Source organism: Xenopus laevis, chromosome 5L (assembly GCF_017654675.1).
Source record: "Xenopus laevis strain J_2021 chromosome 5L, Xenopus_laevis_v10.1, whole genome shotgun sequence".
Classification (NCBI taxonomy): Eukaryota; Metazoa; Chordata; class Amphibia; order Anura; family Pipidae; genus Xenopus; species Xenopus laevis.
In genome coordinates this window covers 165,954,342-165,975,744 of record NC_054379.1, presented here as the reverse complement: position 1 = coordinate 165,975,744, position 21,403 = coordinate 165,954,342, and the positions used below count along the sequence as shown (strand labels likewise).

The 21,403-nt window shown below is 47.9% G+C and overlaps 1 protein-coding gene across 1 annotated transcript in view; it reads right to left on the bottom strand.

Moving 5' to 3' along the window:
• Window positions 1-768: 768 nt before the first annotated feature.
• LOC108717263 overlaps window positions 769-21,403 on the bottom strand; it is a 33,993-nt gene continuing 13,358 nt past the window's right edge. The window contains exons 2-7 of the mRNA XM_018264137.2: window positions 7,789-7,866; window positions 7,108-7,195; window positions 5,421-5,605; window positions 2,645-2,706; window positions 2,227-2,304; window positions 769-1,870 (exon numbers count right to left, since the gene is read on the bottom strand). Of these exons, the coding sequence (XP_018119626.1) occupies window positions 1,861-1,870; window positions 2,227-2,304; window positions 2,645-2,706; window positions 5,421-5,605; window positions 7,108-7,195; window positions 7,789-7,866 (501 nt within the window). The 3' untranslated portion in view covers window positions 769-1,860. The remainder of the gene's footprint in view (window positions 1,871-2,226; window positions 2,305-2,644; window positions 2,707-5,420; window positions 5,606-7,107; window positions 7,196-7,788; window positions 7,867-21,403) is intronic.

Below are 21,403 nucleotides of genomic sequence, written 5' to 3'. Positions count from 1 at the left end.
AGAGAGTGCTGTGTGTCATAAAACCATCACTGATTTTTCGTATAACCAACAGATGGCGCTGTGTGATATTGCAGTCACTGTTATTCTTTGATACAACCAACAGATGGCGCTGTGTGATATTGCAGTCACTGTTATTCTTTCATATAACCAACAGATGGCGCTGTGTGATATTGCAGTCACTGTTATTCTTTCATATAACCAACAGATGGCGCTGTGTGATATTGCAGTCACTGTTATTCTTTCATATAACCAACAGAGGGCGCACTGTTATTCTTTCATAAAACCAACAGAGGGCATTGTGGGATATTGCAGTCTCTCCCCAAGTGAACTGTTGGTATAAGAATGATTAAAAGTGACTGCAATCTCGGCTACTGCCCGCTGACCCGAGTATAAGCCGAGGTAGACTTTTTCAGCACATTTTGGATGCTGAAAAACTCGGCTTATACTCGAGTATATACGGTATATGTTATTCAGGTACCTATAGCTCAGGCATGTGTTTGTAGCCCAATTTGCCAGGGAACCTCTGAGTGTAATGGAAACCACTTTGGAATGCTATCTACGCAAGCCTGAGCTCACTAAGCCTGTTAGTTGGTTCTACACCATCCTCCTACAGGTGAACTTTGATCCGATAGAGCATATTAGAAGTAAATGGGCCCAGGACATGCCTGGGTTGGACGAGGGCTCCTGGAAAGAAATACTTGAGCAGATACCTGAAATAAACATGTCAATAAAAGACAGATACATCCACACAAAATTTTTGAATAGGGTTTATTACACACCGCACAGGCTGGCTCGAATTTACCAAGGTTATCCTGATCAATGTGTAAAATGTGGGGTAGAACAAGGCAATTATTTACATGTGTTTTGGGAATGCCCAAAGATACAATGTTTCTGGACCTCAGTACTTACTTTTATTGACACCTCTCTGGGTCTACCTAATAACCGGACACCGGAAGTTTGTTTACTGGGGCAGATTGGAGACCTTAGACTCCCCTCGGGAGACAGGATATGCCTCCACCAACTTCTCCATTACGCTAAAAAGGCAATACTCCTGACCTGGAAAGCCATAGAACCGCCCACTCTGGGATTCTGGAAAAAACTGATTGATGACACACTTCCTAAGCAGAAACTGGTTTATCTAGCCCGTGGTTGTCCGGAAAAATATGGGAAATCTGGGATCGCTGGTTAGATGATGCAGCACCGGACTTGGACAACCGAGCCTGAGAGTCAATGTTAAACTGCCTAAGTCATGTATTAACCGTGATTGTGAAATCGGGAACCCCTCATCTCTCTCTTTTCTTCTTCTTTTTCTATCTTCTTTCGTCTCTAGTCTCTCTAAACAAAAGTTATGGAAAATGTTCAATAAAGAAAATCTTTCAAAAAGAAAAGAAACAGGTACACTGGATATGTACATAGAGAGAGACAGATAAAGCAGAACCACTGGTACCAAGTGATTGGATGGGAAAGAATGGGCAATGGTTGAAAATGCAGCTCGTCATTACAGTGGGCACAGCTAGAACAAAAATAGAGAAACAAAATTGGGAAACACTAGTATTGAATGTCTATGAAGATTCTCATTTCAGTATTTAGTAGAATTCAGTCAAAGGCAACTGGACATTTAGAGTTTTTCTTGAAAAGGTTTCACCGCTCATCAGAGTGAGTTCTTCAGTTCAACTGGTATAGAAGGAAAGGGGGAAGACTGTGTAGTTGCTCCTCAGGCTCCTGCTGGTAGTACCACTCTACACTCTGCACCGTCTCATTCCATTGCCAACAGCGACGTGGCTCTGATATCATGAGGAAGGAAAAAACTACTTTCAGTGTCCTTAATGCAATGGATGTAGTGTAAATGCCGCCATTTAATCAGGATTTGCTGAAAAACAGTGAAACACTGGAATTAACAATAAGTTGTGGGGTGGTAAATTGCCCACCAAGTGCTACTGAACTCACAGTGTGACTCAAGGCTGCCACCAGCCACGACCATGCACAATACAACCCACCTTGCTCCACCCACCACCTTTGAGTAACCAGAAACCACACCCCCAAATAACTGGCCTTTTTTCATTGTGATTTATCTTGTGTGCCACATGGACAAAAGGAGCACAGAGCATTCTGGGAAAAGGGGGTGGAACAGGCATTGAGTTTCAGTTAACCACTATATGCCTTGACTCTATCCCAACCTCGTTGTTCCTCTCCTCTGATTTATATTGATCAGTAAAATCCACTTACCTACAAATGTATCTCCTCTGGGTATCACATTTTAATGTCAAGTTTGGATGGTTCATGTTGTAAGACTCACACTCATCTCTGGAATAAAAATACAGAAACACCTTAAGATGTTGCCCCTTTCTGCCAAAGGTAGTACAGCCAATAAGAACCCTACAGTGTAAGTATAAAAAACTGACAGTCCAGCACATCCGATATTGATTGGTCTAACGATGGTCACATGATGGATATGTAAGATTATATGGGAGCCAATATCAGTGGTAGAGTCACATGGTTATAAGTAGAAACTTGGACCAATCATGTATTAACTCAACTGCTGCTGTCTCAACCCAACTTGCTTTTTATGTCAGATGTTAAAATGTTGTCTAATAAGATTTTATCTGATTGCCACAATTGGAAAAATAATGATAAAACAACTCACGACTGATTGTTCTCCCGCATGATCCAGAAATCCTCATCCAGTTTTATACATTCTTTATTGATCTGTAACACAAGGCAGATTGTCATGCTGGGAAATGAAGGTGCCCAACCCTGCAGGGAACCATTTATCCTTTTACTATCATTAGATCTATTAGAGACCATTAATCATCAATATACACACTCATCCCAAATGTCTCAGTGTCAGAAGCACTGGCTTAAAGCCGGATGTCAAACCAAAAATAACATTGTGCCTAATGAAAAGAAATAAAATACAACTTTCTAACTTGCACTCATTATACATCTTCATTGGTTTTCCCATTTATGTTTGGGTTGACGTCCCCTTTAATCTGACCACTACACCCAAACATGTATTTATCTGACGAGGCTGCAAAATGGCACAAACTTTCATCACAGCAAAAAACAACCCAATACAAAATGCCACAGAATAGAGTGTAAATGCAGTGCCAATAACATGTAAATTGCCCCTGGTCGTGGCATAAAGGCCGGGCTAATTCCATGTATAATGCCACCATAATATATAGCAGTGTCAACACAATGCCAATTTAATGTATAATTTCCCAGGAAACGTATATAATTAAATACAGTGCCACACAAATATGGCAGCCTCATCTCATTAAGAGCCTTGGCTTATAGAGCATCAGGATAGGCAAGTGTTCAGAACCATCTTTTACACCCAAAGTGCTTTCTGCATTCCACATAAATGAGAAAATGAATCTCCCTTCACTGCAATTAGATACTATCTAGACAGATCCAAAACTTATAGGAAAGCAGATGCCTTTTTAGTCAATTATGGCATTAAAAAAGGGTCACCTGCATCAAAACGTACCTTAGCCAGATGGCTTGTACAGACAATACATTGTGACCTAAGTAAGAAGCCCAGAGGGCACAATCCATCAGAGCACTAAGTACATTTTGGACTCTACATAACGGCTACTCCAGAACACATTTGTAAAGTGGCCACTTGGGCCTCACTTTCTATTTTTGCAGTAAGTTTTACAGACTTCTTGTCTTGCACTCGGCTCCTGCAGAATTTAGTAGAAAGGTGCTTCAAGCTGCAGTGAGGCCTTAGTAATATATTCTGGCACCCAGCCCAAAAAGGGGGGCAGGTTTAGGAGGTCCCTATAGTGGTCTGCACTGACAGGCAGGGCCGGCTAGAGAAAGGAGGATTTTTTACTTATCGGAAAGTCCGAACTGTCAGTGCAGTTAGCCCCACCCTTTTAGTTTAGTTATAGTTCAATATCATTATGTTATAAAATGTTGTGATGTGAATATCTTGTTGCTCCTTGTCTATTCTCCTTCTTTTCTCCTAACTGAGCTGATAAACACTGAGGGAAACTGGAGGAACAAGCGCTTATATAGAGAGGGTGGAGCCCAGAATCTTTTTTCTTCTTCTCTCCTACCTCCAGAGGTGGACACTTAACCCCATAGTGGTCTGCACTGACAGTCCAGGATTTTCCGGTAATTAAAAAATCCTCCTTACTATAGCTGAATGTTACAAACACAGGTAAGTGCACATTAGAAGAAAAGAGGTTCCAGCTAAATATTGGGGAGGGGTTTGTTACAGTGAGAGCTGTGAAGATGTGGAATTGTCTCCCTGAATCAGTGGTACAGGCTGATACATTAGATAGGTATAAGGAAGGGTCGGATGCTTTATTCACCAGTAGCTCCTCCCAGCAGACAGGAGGGAGCCAATGATATTAGAGGAGGGAAAGGGGTTTTACAGGGAGAGCTGGGAAGTGAATCAGGGGTACAGGCTGATACATTAGATAGGTACAAGGAAGGGTCGGATGCTTTATTCACCAGTAGCTCCTCCCAGCAGACAGGAGGGAGCCAATGAGATTAGAGGAGGGAAAGGGGTGTTACAGGGAGAGCTGGGAAGTGAATCAGGGGTACAGGCTGATACATTAGATAGGTACAAGGAAGGGTCGGATGCTTTATTCACCAGTAGCTCCTCCCAGCAGACAGGAGGGAGCCAATGAGATTAGAGGAGGGAAAGGGGTGTTACAGGGAGAGCTGGGAAGTCAATCAGTGGTACAGGCTGATACATTAGATAGGTACAAGGAAGGGTCGGATGCTTTATTCACCAGTAGCTCCTCCCAGCAGACAGGAGGGAGCCAATGAGATTAGAGGAGGGAAAGGGGTGTTACAGGGAGAGCTGGGAAGTGAATCAGTGGTACAGGCTGATACATTAGATAGGTACAAGGAAGGGTCGGATGCTTTATTCACCAGTAGCTCCTCCCAGCAGACAGGAGGGAGCCAATGAGATTAGAGGAGGGAAAGGGGTGTTACAGGGAGAGCTGGGAAGTGAATCAGTGGTACAGGCTGATACATTAGATAGGTACAAGGAAGGGTCGGATGCTTTATTCACCAGTAGCTACTCCCAGCAGACAGGAGGGAGCCAATGAGATTAGAGGAGGGAAAGGGGTGTTACAGGGAGAGCTGGGAAGTGAATCAGTGGTACAGGCTGATACATTAGATAGGTATAAGAAGGGGTTGGATGGTGTTTAGCAAGTGAGGGAATACAGGGATATGGGAGAGAGCTCATAGTACAAGTTGATCCAGGGACTGGTCCCATTGCCATTTTGGAGACAGGAAGGAATTTTTTCCCCTCTGAGGCAAATTGAAGAAGCTTCAGATGGGTTTTTTTTTTTTGCCTTCCTCTGGAAGAACTGGCAGTCAGGCAAAAGGTTGAACTTGATGGACATGTGTCTTTTTTCAACCTTACTTACTATGTTACAATGTATGGGGAATGTTACCTGGGACTTGTCTATTAGTTGCCCTCCATACTTTGTGCAGTTGCCATTGGCATCTCCCCAGGAAACCTCATCAGTCGAGATATTGAGTCGGATTCCACTGCAGTTCTGCCAGATTAGGGCCCCTCCAGCATCGGGGGGCTCAGTAGAATTCCTCTCTTCATTATCAGGGTTATTATCCAGGTCAACTGGGAAAGCAAATAACAGCCATAAGGTGTGACTAATGTTGTGTAGGGTTGTGTAACATGCCGTCATATGTATATATATGCCAAGTTGTGTCTGGGGAATCTTATTCCACTGTATTCCAGCCTTCCATGTGCCCTACAATACAAGACAGTGGGTGGTCCCCCTTTAAGATAACTTTTATGATGTTATAGAATGGCTAATTCTAAGCAACTTTTCAATTGGTCTTTTCTTTTTTTTTTTTTCTAGTTTTTAAATTATTTGCCTTCTTCCGACTCTTTGCAGCTTTCAAATGGGGGTCGCTGACCCCATCTAAAAAAACCAAATGTATTGTTATTGCTACTTTTTATTACTCATTACCTGATCCAGTTCATTCCTGTCACTTAAAGGCCAATACCCTGAACGTGAGCACTTTTGCCCTCCTATTTGTGCCTATATGTTCTCCAATCACTTAGACTGTAAGCTCTTCAGGGCAGGGATTCCTTCCTAATGTGTCTCTACCACATTGCACGTAATCTCTGTATATTTAGATTCATTTATTTATTACGATTACCCTGCCTGTGGGTACTTTTCTATATTGTAAAATTGTACAACCCATACAAATCCTAGTAGCACTATATACACTCACTTATACATATATACTGCCCAAAGGTAACGGCTTAATGTTCTGTGGGGCCCAGTAACATCTAGTTACACTACTGACTGGAGCAGAGCCTGGGGGCCCAGTAAGGCAAGTTTTTTGGGAACATAAAAAGTCCAACTACTCCTGTAGTCCTGTACACAGTAACTGCCCTTATACAACAGGAGTGTAGTCATTACAGAGATCTATGGGTAGAACAGGGTAAATTTGTTTTACTTTGCCCCAATAGGGCAACAAACTGTCTAGAAGAAGCATTGTACTGTTCCTCAGGGGCGGGGCCTCGGCATTAGTAGGAAATGATAAGAGGGGAGGATGTACACAAGGGGTGATCTTGGGAATTTAGGGTGGAAGGGAACCCTGGGGGTGAGGGACACAATAGTAGGGAGAAGGCTGGGGGTCAGCAGACCCTGGATTTGCAGAGCAAGATGGATCCATATTATGAATATAACCATAAAGTCTCCCTTGTGTCACCCTCTCACCTTTACTCTTCCCAATTCTGCAATTACAGTTATCCTGTGGGAAGCAGGTGGGACAGGCCTTTGAGAATGACATAGTTCAGCAACACCATCCCTTTGCTCTGTCCATCCAGCACTAATGCAAATAGGCCTTGGAAACACAGGGGGTATTTATTTATATTTTATTTTGTTATATGAACCTCACCTCTCTGTAACTTTGTTTCCAACTGAGGGGCCCCTGGTAAGTGAAATGTAAATTGGCCATTGACTGGTCTGTCCAACATTATACAACTCATGTGCACAAGTCCTGACACCCCGATGTCTGACCCACGGTCACTAGATGCCACTTCAGCTGTTGGTGTTTGTTACTATTGCCCTGTATTATATGATAGAACATGATGGAGTTTCTCACCTGCTTGTGTGACATAATAGATGAGGAAAGCAAAACCAATAATAATTCCAACGACAACAATCACTGAGATAATCAGCCAATATTTGTACTGTAAAAAGAAGGTGAATGAGTGAGAGGAAATATCTACAGGGTAAATATATGTCTGTCTGTCTTTTGTATCTACCAATCAATGTATCCATCCCTGTATATATCTGTGTATCTATCCATCTAACTAGTTATCATCTATCAATCACTACTTATCATCAATGTATCAAACAAATCTTCACCTATCATTCACATCTGTCTTCTATTTGTCATCTATCTAGTTATCATCTATTAACTAATCATTATGTATCATTTTCTATTTACCATTATCTATCTATCATCTGTCTATAATCTATCACTGTCATTCATCTAGTTATCATTAATCACTACCTATTAATTATTATCCATCATCTATTTAGTTATCATCTGTAAATCATTATATACATTGCCATGATTTACTATTATTTACCATTATTTATCTATTTATGTCCCAGTGTCAGTGCCACCATCACCAAGTGTAGAGTCACATCACTAAAATCTGAAGCTAAAGAGACAGAGTGCAAGAGACAGCACATGAGTTGGGTTGGTTTGAGAGTGCAGAGTAGTCAGTGTGACAGCCCTGAAGTCTCATTCTTCAGGCCCAGCTGTTGTACCCACCTTCCTGATCCACTGTTGCCATGAGCGCTGCCCTTGGTTACCAGCTGTTCTCAGATGTCCATTGTCAGTATTTAAGTTCTGTAGATCAGACAAGAGAGAAGGAATAAGGTCAGTTCCAAACTAGTTATTTGTGTCGGGTATTTGTCTCGTAGGAACATGATGTGGCTCCCTGAAGCCATCACAGTGGGACCCTTAGTAAGTACCACCAGGTAGAGACTTGTATGAGTCCAGTCACAAGGACCCCTGTACGACCCAGACCTGCTGAACCCTAATCCAACCTGCACCCGCCACCCCACACATCCCCTTACCAGAGCCACTGCCCAACCTGCACCCTCCACAGTTACGTTTTACCTTTCTGACCCAAAAACAGATTCTGCCGGACAAATAAATTGCCTACAGCACTAGGGAGGGTGGGAGCTCCAGGGTACGGACCAAAATCCAACCACTTTGTGAGTATTACACAGATACCCGACCCCTTGCAGGACTCTTCCACCAGGGCAGGCCTGGACTGGCAATGTGCCTGTTCGGGGAAATGCCCGAGGGGCCGCGCTACTTTTTGTTGAAGTGGGTCGTCTTGAACAGAGCAACTGTGTCTTTCCCCCTTCCAGGCAAATGAGAGACACCTATCCCAATCTGAAGTTATCGTGGTCTGCCCTGGGTTTAGCCCAATAATCAGGGTTTTCAGGCAAAGCCTAAAAAAAGGGGGAAATAAGGAGATACGCCCCAAAAAAGTACAATTAGGGTTTTTGCTTAATTTTTCCACCGATCCAAGAAAATCAAGTTAATTTATTAATAAATAAAGCAAAATCAGGCATAGGAGTTTGGTCGAGCTTTTTTTATTTGGACAATGAGATAAAGTCAGATTTTAGTAAATAACCCCTGTAGTGTTGTCATTGAGCCCTTGATATGTTTAAAGCACAAGTCAACCCCAAAATAAACATTTGCCTCATAAAAGAAAAAAAAATTCTAAGTGACATTCCAATACACATTTATTGAAAAATAAAAAAAGTTAGTGATTTTAAAATTATTTGTAAAATAATTGCTACTGAAAGCAGCGTTTGCTTAACTCCTGGAAACTGATCAGCAGGTGGCGCTGTTGTAACAAAATTCATTCCTATAAGCACTACATGTATCCCTTAATATACTCAAATTAAAAAAAATATATGTAAATGGCAAAAATGCTTGAATAGAGCCCTCATTCATTTTACATTCACTTATTTTAAAGGATTACTTATCCCTTATGTGATCTAGAATGATTGTGATGCAATACCAGAGCAGGCCATTAGATGGCAATACTTCCCAGGAGAAATTCCTACACATGAGTTCCAATGGGCCTGACCACATGATGGAGCTGATGCACTAGTTGGTATTTGTGGGGGTGTAAAGGTGATTTGAGTTGTACATTGTTTACTAAGCGACTGATGGGGTATCCCTGGAACTGAAACATGGTGTGTATTTCTGGATAAATATATGTGGTTCTCCAGAGTACAATTAGTTGCTGATTTACCAACTTTAAATGAACTATGATTATGTTATAGAATGGCTACTTCTAAGCAACTATTTAAATTTATATTTTTTCCAATGATTTGCCTTTTTCTTCTTCTGACTTTTCAGCTTTCAAATGGGGGTCAGTGACCCATCTAAAAAAAACAAATGCTCTGTAAGGCTACAAATGTCTTGTTATTACTATTACTTTTTATTAATGAACTTTCTGTTTGGTGCCTCTCTTGTTCCAGTCTCTTTTTGAAATCACTGCTTGGTTGCTAGGGTGAGTAGAAACATAGCAACCGGATTGTTGAAATTGCAAACGGGAAAGCTGCCGATTAAAAAGCTGAATAACTCAAAAGAAGATACCCTTTAAACCACAAACTGTGTTTGTTCTATATAGTTACATATATAGCGCTGCACAATATGTTATAAATCCATGTTAATAATAATAATAATAATAATAATAGTAACATAGTTAAGTTGGGTTGAATAAAAGTCCACCAAGTTGACCCCCTCTAACCCCCGTGTACCCACCTATACACACACCCATAGCAACCTCCCTGTACACTCACATATATACAATAGAAGTACTGATGTCTCTACTTATTATACACTTTACTATCACAACTGTTCCTTCTATTATAGACTTTACTATGACAACGTCTTTCTATTGGCCGAGGAAACAGTCAGAACTGAAGAAGGATCTTCCCAACCGCTAGTTTGGTGGGCAAATAGCAAAGCCCTATATTAGCCTCTCTCTGTATGTGGCTGATACATTGGCAGTGTCAGTACAAGGGGATCCCCAGCACCGCTCACAATTGTACCCTGTGGCTCTTTAAGTCATAATCACCTGTTTTACACACTCTCCGCAGCACAAGAACAACATTACGGTCACTATTTCTGGCTGGGCAGGTGCCAAAATATATTGCGGCAGTTCTGGTAAAACAAATGAGATGAATGTTTGAGTGTAGGGTTTACCATTCTAGAGATGACAAATTTAAAGGGGAAGGCATGTTTAGTAGCTTAAGGCACAAAATGTTTCAATGGCCTTAAAGGGGAACTATCGTGAAAATCGAATTTCCCCAGTGGATGGATAGGATGAAAATAATAATATTCTCAAATATATTCATTTAACAGAAATGCTTACTTTATGAAAGGCATTCAATAATATTACAGTGAGTTAGAATGATTTCTCTGAGAACCAGTTCAATCAGTTGCTGAATGGGAGTGGCTATATCCCCACTGTGATGTCACATAGACAAAGTCCCACCCTCTTCATGCTGAATTCAAAGAAACCACATACCAACTGCATTCTCTGTGGAATCTCATTCTGAGAACAGTAAGGCGGATATTCTTTTATTGGCAGAATGAGGTTTTTGCAACTCCCAGATCAAAGGCAGGGCAGAGCTTGGTAAATCTTGTACAGATATAAATAAAACCAGGGTATTATGCACCTACTTTTTGCACATTGCACCTCACATGTTGCATATGTCTCTGTAGGTCAATAACAACCAGCCAGCAATTCACTTACTAAAAGGTGCAAAATATGGGTAATTGAACTGGTACAAATTAGCACCTTTGTCTGAACTCAGCCTATTTCTGTCTATAAATGTATTTGTGTGACAGTGTGTTTGTGTGTGATTTAGTCTCCCAGTCATTTTTGTGTATAAATCTGTGTCTTTCTGTGTTTTTTTTTGTGGTGTCAATGTGTTTTAGAGGAACAGTAATATCAAAATGTTGTTACTAAATGTACTGTTGCCCTGGCCCTTGTAAAACTGGGGTGTTTGCTTCAGAAACAGAGCAGCAATTCAAGTTGAAGTAGGGCAATAAGGTTCAGGTTTAGAAACAGATCCGCTCTGTACAAATTGGCCCAAGAAGCAATCTGAGAACAGGTGCTGGACTAGGAGGGCCTTCCTGAATGGACTCACTGCCCAGGAGATGCACAACCCTAACAAGAGTCTGGAGTGCTACTTGTGGGAATAGGAGAAAGCCCATTAGTACTGCCTGTGTTTCTTCAGTGCTGCCTAAGGCTCTGCGCTCAGTTTCTGGAAGCTTGGTTTTCCCGCCTTACTATGCCAGCCTATGGGCTCCTAGGGGTCTCCCCTCTGCATGAGGCCCGTGCCCCTTACTGTCACTGAAGCTTTCTGAATGTATTCCTCCTGCTGGAGCCGGGATGGTTACTCCTATCACTCACACTCACCCCTGCCACTCCTATCTCTCTCACACTCACCCCTGCCACTCCTATCTCTCTCACACTCACCCCTGCCACTCTATCACTCACACTCACCCCTGCCACTCTTATCTCTCTCACACTCACCCCTGCCACTCTTATCTCTCTCACACTCACCCCTGCCACTCCTATCACTCACACTCACCCCTGCCACTCCTATCTCTCTCACACTCACCCCTGCCACTCCTATCTCTCTCACACTCACCCCTGCCACTCCTATCTCTCTCACACTCACCCCTGCCACTCTTATCTCTCTCACACTCACCCCTGCCACTCTTATCTCTCTCTCACACTCACCCCTGCCACTCTTATCTCTCTCACACTCACCCTGCCACTCCTTTATCTCACACTCACCCCTGCCACTCCTTTATCTCACACTCACCCCTGCCACTCCTATCTCTCTCACACTCACCCTGCCACTCCTTATCTCTCTCACACTCACCCTGCCACTCCTATCACTCACACTCACCCCTGCCACTCCTATCTCTCTCACACTCACCCCTGCCACTCTTATCTCTCTCACACTCACCCCTGCCACTCCTATTCACTCACCACTCACCCCTGCCACTCTCTATTCTCTCCACACTCACCCCTGCCACTCTTATCTCTCACACTCACCCCTGCCACTCTTATCTCTCTCACACTCACCCCTGCCACTCTGTTAGTCTCTCTCACACTCACCCCTGCCACTCTTATCTCTCTCACACTCACCCTGCCACTCTTATCTCTCTCACACTCACCCCTGCCACTCTTATCTCTCTCACACTCCACCCCTGCCACTCCTATCACTCACACTCACCCCTGCCACTCTATCTCTCTCACACTCACCCCTGCCACTCCATCTCTCTCACACTCACCCCTTGCACACTCCTCCACTCCTATCACCTCACACTCACCCCTGCCACTCCTTATCTCTCTAACACACTCACCCCTGCCACTCCTATCTCTCTCACACTCACCCCTGCCACTCTTATCTCTCTCACACTCACCCCTGCCACTCCTATCTCTCTTACACTCACCCTGCACCATCCCTATCTCCTCACACTTCACCCCTGCCACTCCTATCTCTCTCACACTCACCCCTGCCACTCTTATCTCTCTCACACTCACCCTGCCACTCCCTATCTCTCTAACACTCACCCCTGCCACTCCTATCTCTCTCTCAACACGCACCCCATGCCACTCTTAATCTCTCTCCACCACTCACCCTGCCACTCTTATTCTTCTTCACACTCACCCCTGCCACTCTTATCTCTCTTCACACTCACCCCTGCCACTCCTATCTCTCTCACACTCACCCCTGCACTCCTATCACTCACACTCACCCTGCCACTCTTATCTCTCTCACACTCACCCTGCCACTCTTATCTCTCTCTCACACTCACCCCTGCCACTCTTTATCTCTCCCACTCACCCTGCCACTCCTAATCTGTTGCTCTCACACTCACCCCTGCCACTCTTTATTTCTCTCCACACTCACCCCTGCCACTCCTATCACTCACACTCACCCCTGCACTCCTATTCTCTCTACACTCCACCCCTGCCACTCCTTATCTCTCTCACACTCACCCCTGCCACTCCTTGACACTCACACTCACCCCTGCCACTCCTATCTCTCTCACACTCACCCCTGCCACTCTTATCTCTCTCACCACTCACCCCTAGCCCACTCTTATTCTCTTCTCACACTCACCCCTGCCACTCTTATCTCTCTCACACTCACCCCTGCCACTCTTATCTCTCTCACACTCACCCCTGCCACTCTTATCTCTCTCACACTCACCCCTGCCACTCTTATCTCTCTCACACTCACCCCTGCCACTCCTATCTCTCTACACTCACCCCTGCCACTCTGACTCTCTCACACTCACCCCTGCCACTCCTATCACTCACACTCACCCCTGCCACTCCTATCTCTCTCACACTCACCCCTGCCACTCCTATCTCCTCACACTCACCCCTGCCACTCTTTATCTTCTCTCACACTCCACCCCTGCCACTCTTATCTTCTCACACTCACCCCTGCCACTCCTATCTCTCGCACACTCACCCCTGCCCACTCTTATCTCTCTCACACTCACCCCTGCCACTCCTACACTCACACTCACCCCTGCCACTCCTATCTCCTCTCACACTCACCCCTGCCACTCTTATTTCTCTCACACTCACCCCTAGCCACTCCTATCACTCACACTCACCCCTGCCACTCCTATCTCGCTCACACTTCACCCCCCTGCCACTTCCTACTCCTCACACTCACCCCTGCCACTCCTATCACTCACACTCACCCCTGCCACTCTCTACTCTCACTCACACTCACACTCACCCCTGCCACTCCTATCACTCACACTCACCCCTGCCACTCCTATCTCTCTCTCACACGCACCCCTGCCACTCCTATCTCTCTCACACTCACATGCCACTACCATCTCTCTCTCACACTCACCCCTGCCACTCTTATCTCTCTCACACTCACCCCTGCCACTCCGTATCACTCACACTCACCCCTGCCACTCCTATCTCTCTCAACACTCACCCCTGCCACTCTTATCTCTCTCCACACTCACCCCTGCCACTCCTATCACTCACACTCACCCCTGCCACTCCTATCTCTCTCACACTCACCCTGCCACTCTTATCTCTCTCACACTCACCCTGCCACCTCCTATCTCTCTCACACTCACCCCTGCCACTCTTATCTCTCTCACACTCACCCCTGCCACTCCTATCACCACACTCACCCCTGCCACTCCTATCTCTCTCCACACTCTCACCCTGCCACTCCTATCTCTCTCACACTCACCCCTTGCCACTCCTATCTCTCTTCCCACTCACCCCTTGCCACTCTTCCTCTCTCACACTCACCCCTGCCACTCTTAATCTCCTCTCACACTCCCACCCCTGCCACTCTTATCTCTCTCACACTCACCCCGCCACTCCATTATCGTCTACTCACACTCACCCCTGCTGCACTCCTATCACTGCACCACTCACCCCTGCCACCCTATCTCTCCTCACACCTCACCCCTCTGCCACTCTATCTCTCTCACACTCACCCCTAGCCCACTCCTATCACTCACACTCACCCCTGCCACTCCTATCTCTCTCACACTCACCCCTGCCACTCTTATCTCTCTCACACTCCACCCCTGCCACTCTTATTCTCTCACACTCACCCCTGCCACTTCTTATCCTCTCACACTCACCCCGGCCACTCATCGTCTCTCCACAACTCACCCTGCCACTCTTATCTCTCTCACACTTCACCCCTGCCATCTTATCTCTCTCACACTCACCCTGCCACTTCCTATTCACCTCACACTCACCCCTGCCACTCTTATCTCTCTTCACACTCACCCCTCTGCCACTTCCTATCTCTTCTCACACTCACCCCTGCCACTCCTATCTCTTCCACACTCCACCCCCTGCCACTCCTATCACTCACACTCACCCTGCCACTCCACTCTTCACACTCACCCCTGCCACTCCTATCCTCTCACACCACCCCTGCCACTCTTATCTCTCTCAGTACTCACCCTCCACTCCTTCTCTCTTACACTCACCCCTGCCACGCCTATCTCTCTCACACTCACCCCTGCCACTCCTATGCTCTCTCACACTCACCCCTGCCACTCTTATCTCTCTCACACTCACCCCTGCCACTCCTATCTCTCTAACACTCACCCCTGCCACTCCTATCTCTCTTCTCACACTCACCACCTGCCACTCTATCTCTCTCACACTCACGCCACTCTTAACTCTTCTTCACACTCACCCGGCCACTCTTATCTCTCTCACACTCACCCTGCCACTCCTATCTCTCTCCACACTCACCCTGCCATCCTATCACTCACACTCCCCTGCCACTCTTATCTCTCTCACAACTGCACCCCTGCCACTCTTATCTCTTCCTCACACTCACCCCTTGCCACTCTTATCTCTCTCACACTCCACCCCTGCCCACTCCTATCTCTCTCACACTCACCCCTGCCACTCTATCTCTCTCACACTCACCCCTGCCACTCCTATCACTCACACTCACCCCTGCCACTCCTATCTCTCTCACACTCACCCCTGCCACTCTTATCGCTCTCACACTCACCCCTGCCACTCCTATCAAACTCACACTCACCCCTGCCACTTCCTATCTCTTCTCACACTCACCCTGCCACTCTTAATCTCTCTCACACTCACCCCTGCACCTTATCTCTCTCACACTCACCCCTGCACTCTTATCTCTTCACATCACCCCTGCCCTTATCTCTTCTCACACTCACCCCTGCCACTCTTATCTCTCTCACACTCACCCCTGCCACTCTTATCTCCTCACACTCACCCTGCCACTCCTATCTCTCTCACACTCACCCCTGCCACTCTTATCTCTCTCACACTCACCCCTTGCCACTCCTATCACTCACACTCACCCCTGCCACTCCTATCTCTCTCACACTCACCCCTGCACTCCTATCTCTCTCCACACTCACCCCTGCCACTCTTATCTCTCTCACACTACACCCCTGCACTCTTATCTCTCTCACACTCACCCCTGCCACTCCTATCTCTCTCACACTCACCCCTGCCACTCTTATCTCTCTCACCACTCACCCTGCCACTCCTATCACTCACACTCACCCTGCCACTCCTACTCTCTCACACTCAACCCCTGCCACTCTTATCTCTCTCACACTCACCCTTGCCACTCCTATCACTTCACACTCACCCCTGCCACTCCTATCTCTCTCACACTCACCCCTGCCACTTCCATCTCTCTCACACTCACCCCTGCCCACTCCTATCACTCACACTCACCCCTGCCACTCTTATCTCTCTCACACTCACCCCTGCCACCTCCTATCACTCACCCAACTCCACCCCTGCCACTCCTATCACTCACACTCACCCCTTGCCACTGTCCTATCTCTCCTCTCAACACTCACCCCTGCCACTCCTATCTCTCTCACACTCACCCCTGCCACTCGATCTCTCTCTACACTCACCCCTGCCACTCTTATCTCTCTCACACTCACCCCTGCCACTCCTATCACTCACACTCACCCCTGCCACTCCTATCCTCTCTCACACTCACCCCTGCCACTCTTATCTCTCTCACACTCACCCCTGCCACTCCTATCACTCACACTCACCCCTGCCACTCCTATCTCTCTCACACTCACCCCTGCCACTCTTATCTCTCTCACACTCACCCCTGCCACTCCTATCTCTCTCACACTCAACCCCTGCCACTCTTATCTCTCTCACACTCACCCCTGCCACTCCTATCACTCACACTCACCCCTGCCACTCCTATCTCTCTCCACACTCACCCCTGCCACTCCTATCTCTCTCACACTCACCCCTGCCACTCCTATCTCTCTCACACTCACCCCTGCCACTCCTATCTCTCTCACCACTCACCCCTGCCACTCTTATCTCTCTCACACTCACCCCTGCCACTCCTATCTCTCTCACACTCACCCCTGCCACTCCTATCTCTCTCACACTCACCCCTGCCACTCCTATCTCTCTCACACTCACCCCTGCCACTCTTATCTCTCTCACACTCACCCCTGCCACTCCTATCTCTCTCACACTCACCCCTGCCACTCCTATCTCTCTCTCACACTCACCCCTGCCACTCTTATCTCTCTCACACTCACCCCTGCCACTCTTATCTCTCTCACACTCACCCCTGCCACTCCTATCTCTCTCACACTCACCCCTGCCACTCCTATCACTCCACACTCACCCCTGCCACTCTTATCTCTCTCACACTCACCCCTGCCACTCTTATCTCTCTCTCACACTCACCCCTGCCACTCTTATCTCTCTCACACTCACCCCTGCCACTCCTATCTCTCTCACACTCACCCCTGCCACTCTTATCTCTCTCACACTCACCCCTGCCACTCCTATCACTCACACTCACCCCTGCCACTCCTATCTCTCTCACACTCACCCCTGCCACTCTTATCTCTCTCACACTCACCCCTGCCACTCCTATCACTCACACTCACCCCTGCCACTCCTATCTCTCTCACACTCACCCCTGCCACTCTTATCTCTCTCACACTCACCCCTGCCACTCTTATCTCTCTCACACTCACCCCTGCCACTCTTATCTCTCTCACACTCACCCCTGCCACTCTTACTCTCTCACACTCACCCCTGCCACTCTTATCTCTCTCACACTCACCCCTGCCACTCTTATCTCTCTCACACTCACCCCTGCCACTATCACTCACGCCCTGCCACTCTTATCTCTCTCACACTCACCCCTGCCACTCCTATCTCTCTCACACTCACCCCTGCCACTCCTATCACTCACACTCACCCCTGCCACTCCTATCTCTCTCACACTCACCCCTGCCACTCCTATCTCTCTCACCACTCACCCCTGCCACTCTTATCTCTCTCACACTCACCCCTGCCACTCCTATCTCTCTAACACTCACCCCTGCCACTCCTATCTCTCTCTCACACTCACCCCTGCCACTCTTATCTCTCTCACACTCACCCCTGCCACTCTTATCTCTCTCACACTCACCCCTGCCACTCTTATCTCTCTCACACTCACCCCTGCCACTCCTATCTCTCTCACACTCACCCCTGCCACTCTATCCTCAACTCACCCCTGCCACTCTTATCTCTCTCACACTCACCCCTGCCACTCTTATCTCTCTCTCACACTCACCCCTGCCACTCTTATCTCTCTCTCACACTCACCCCTGCCACTCCTATCTCTCTCACACTCACCCCTGCCACTCCTTATCTCTCTCACACTCACCCTGCCACTCCTATCTCTCACACTCACCCCTGCCACTCCTATCTCTCTCACACTCACCCCTGCCACTCTTATCTCTCTCACACTCACCCCTGCCACTCCTATCACTCACACTCACCCCTGCCACTCCTATCTCTCTCACCACTCACCCCTGCCACTCTTATCCTCTCTCACACTCACCCCTGCCACTCCTTATCTCTCTCACACTCACCCCTGCCACTCTTATCTCTCTCACACTCACCCCTGCCACTCTTATCTCTCTCACACTCACCCCTGCCACTCTTATCTCTCTCACACTCACCCCTGCCACTCTTATCTCTCTCACACTCACCCCTGCCACTCCTATCTCTCTCACACTCACCCCCTGCCACTCTTATCTCTCTCACACTCACCCCTGCCACTCCTATCACTCACACTCACCCCTGCCACTCCTATCTCTCTCACACTCACCCCTGCCACTCCTATCTCTCTCACACTCACCCCTGCCACTCTTATCTCTCTCACACTCACCCCTGCCACTCTTATCTCTCTCACACTCACCCCTGCCACTCCTATCTCTCTCACACTCACCCCTGCCACTCTTATCTCTCTCACACTCACCCCTGCCACTCCTATCACTCCACACTCACCCCTGCCACTCCTATCTCTCTCACACTCACCCCTGCCACTCTTATCTCTCTCACACTCACCCCTGCCACTCCTATTCACTCACACTCACCCCTGCCACTCCTATCTCTCTCACACTCACCCCTGCCACTCCTATCTCTCTTCACACTCACCCCTGCCACTCCTATCACTCACACTCACCCCTGCCACTCTTATCTCTCTCACACTCACCCCTGCCACTCCTATCACTCACACTCACCCTGCCACTCCTATCACTCACACTCACCCCTGCCACTCCTATCTCTCTCTCAACACTCACCCCTGCCACTCCTATCTCTCTCACACTCACCCCTGCCACTCCTATCTCTCTCTCACACTCACCCCTGCCACTCTTATCTCTCTCACACTCACCCCTGCCACTCCTATCACTCACACTCACCCCTGCCACTCCTATCTCTCTCACACTCACCCCTGCCACTCTTATCTCTCTCACACTCACCCCGCCACTCCTATCACTCACACTCACCCCTGCCACTCCTATCTCTCTCACACTCACCCCCTGCCACTCTTATCTCTCTCACACTCACCCTGCCACTCCTATCTCTCTCACCACTCACCCCTGCCACTCTTACTCTCTCACACTCACCCCTGCCACTCCTATCACTCACACTCACCCCTGCCACTCCTATCTCTCTCACACTCACCCCTGCCACTCCTATCTCTCTCACACTCACCCCTGCCACTCCTATCTCTCTCACACTCACCCCTGCCACTCCTATCTCTCTCACACTCACCCCTGCCACTCTTATCTCTCTCACACTCACCCCTGCCACTCCTATCTCTCTCACACTCACCCCTGCCACTCCTATCTCTCTCACACTCACCCCTGCCACTCCTATTCTCTCAACACTCACCCTGCCACTCTTATCTCTCTCACCACTCACCCCCTGCCACTCTATCTCTCTCACACTCACCCCTGCCACTCCTATCTCTCTCTCACACTCACCCCTGCCACTCTTATCTCTCTCACACTCACCCCTGCCACTTCTTATCTCTCTCACACTCACCCCTGCCACTCCTATCTCTCTCACACTCACCCCTGCCACTCCTATCACTCACACTCACCCCTGCCACTCTTATCTCTCTCAACACTCACCCCTGCCACTCTTATCTCTCTCTCACACTCACCCCTGCCACTCTTATCTCTCTCACACTCACCCTGCCACTCTTATCTCTCTCACACTCACCCCTGCCACTCCTATCTCTCTCACACTCACCCCTGCCACTCTATCTCTCTCACACTCACCCCTGCCACTCCTATCTCTCTCACACTCACCCCTGCCACTCCTATCTCTCTCACACTCACCCCTGCCACTCTTATCTCTCTCACACTCACCCCTGCCACTCTTATCTCTCTCACACTCACCCCTGCCACTCTTTATCTCTCTCACACTCACCCCTGCCACTCTTATCTCTCTCACACTCACCCCTGCCACTCTTATCTCTCTCACACTCACCCCTGCCACTCTTATCTCTCTCACACTCACCCCTCCCACTCCTATCTCTCTCACACTCACCCTGCCACTCTTATCTCTACTCACACTCACCCCTGCCACTCCTATCACTCACACTCACCCCTGCCACTCCTATCTCTCTCACCACTCACCCCTGCCACTCCTATCTCTCTCACACTCACCCCTGCCACTCTTATCTCTCTCACACTCACCCCTGCCACTCTTATCTCTCTCACACTCACCCCTGCCACTCCATATCTCTCTCACACTCACCCCTGCCACTCTTATCTCTCTCACACTCACCCCTGCCACTCCTATCACTCACACTCACCCCTGCCACTCCTATCTCTCTCACACTCACCCCTGCCACTCTTATCTCTCTTCACACTCACCCCTGCCACTCCTATCACTCACACTCACCCCTGCCACTCCTATCTCTCTCACACTCACCCCTGCCACTCCTATCTCTCTCACACTCACCCCTGCCACTCCTATCACTCACACTCACCCCTGCCACTCTTATCTCTCTCACACTCACCCCTGCCACTCCTATCACTCACACTCACCCCTGCCACTCCTATCACTCACACTCACCCCTGCCACTCCTATCTCTCTCTCACACTCACCCCTGCCACTCCTATCTCTCTCACACTCACCCCTGCCACTCCTATCTCTCTCTCACACTCACCCCTGCCACTCTTATCTCTCTCACACTCACCCCTGCCACTCCTATCACTCACACTCACCCCTGCCACTCCTATCTCTCTCACACTCACCCCTGCCACTCTTATCTCTCTCACACTCACCCCTGCCACTCCTATCACTCACACTCACCCCTGCCACTCTTATCTCTCTCACACTCACCCCTGCCACTCTTATCTCTCTCACACTCACCCCTGCCACTCTTATCTCTCTCACACTCACCCCTGCCACTCTTATCTCTCTCACACTCACCCCTGCCACTCCTATCTCTCTCACACTCACCCCTGCCACTCT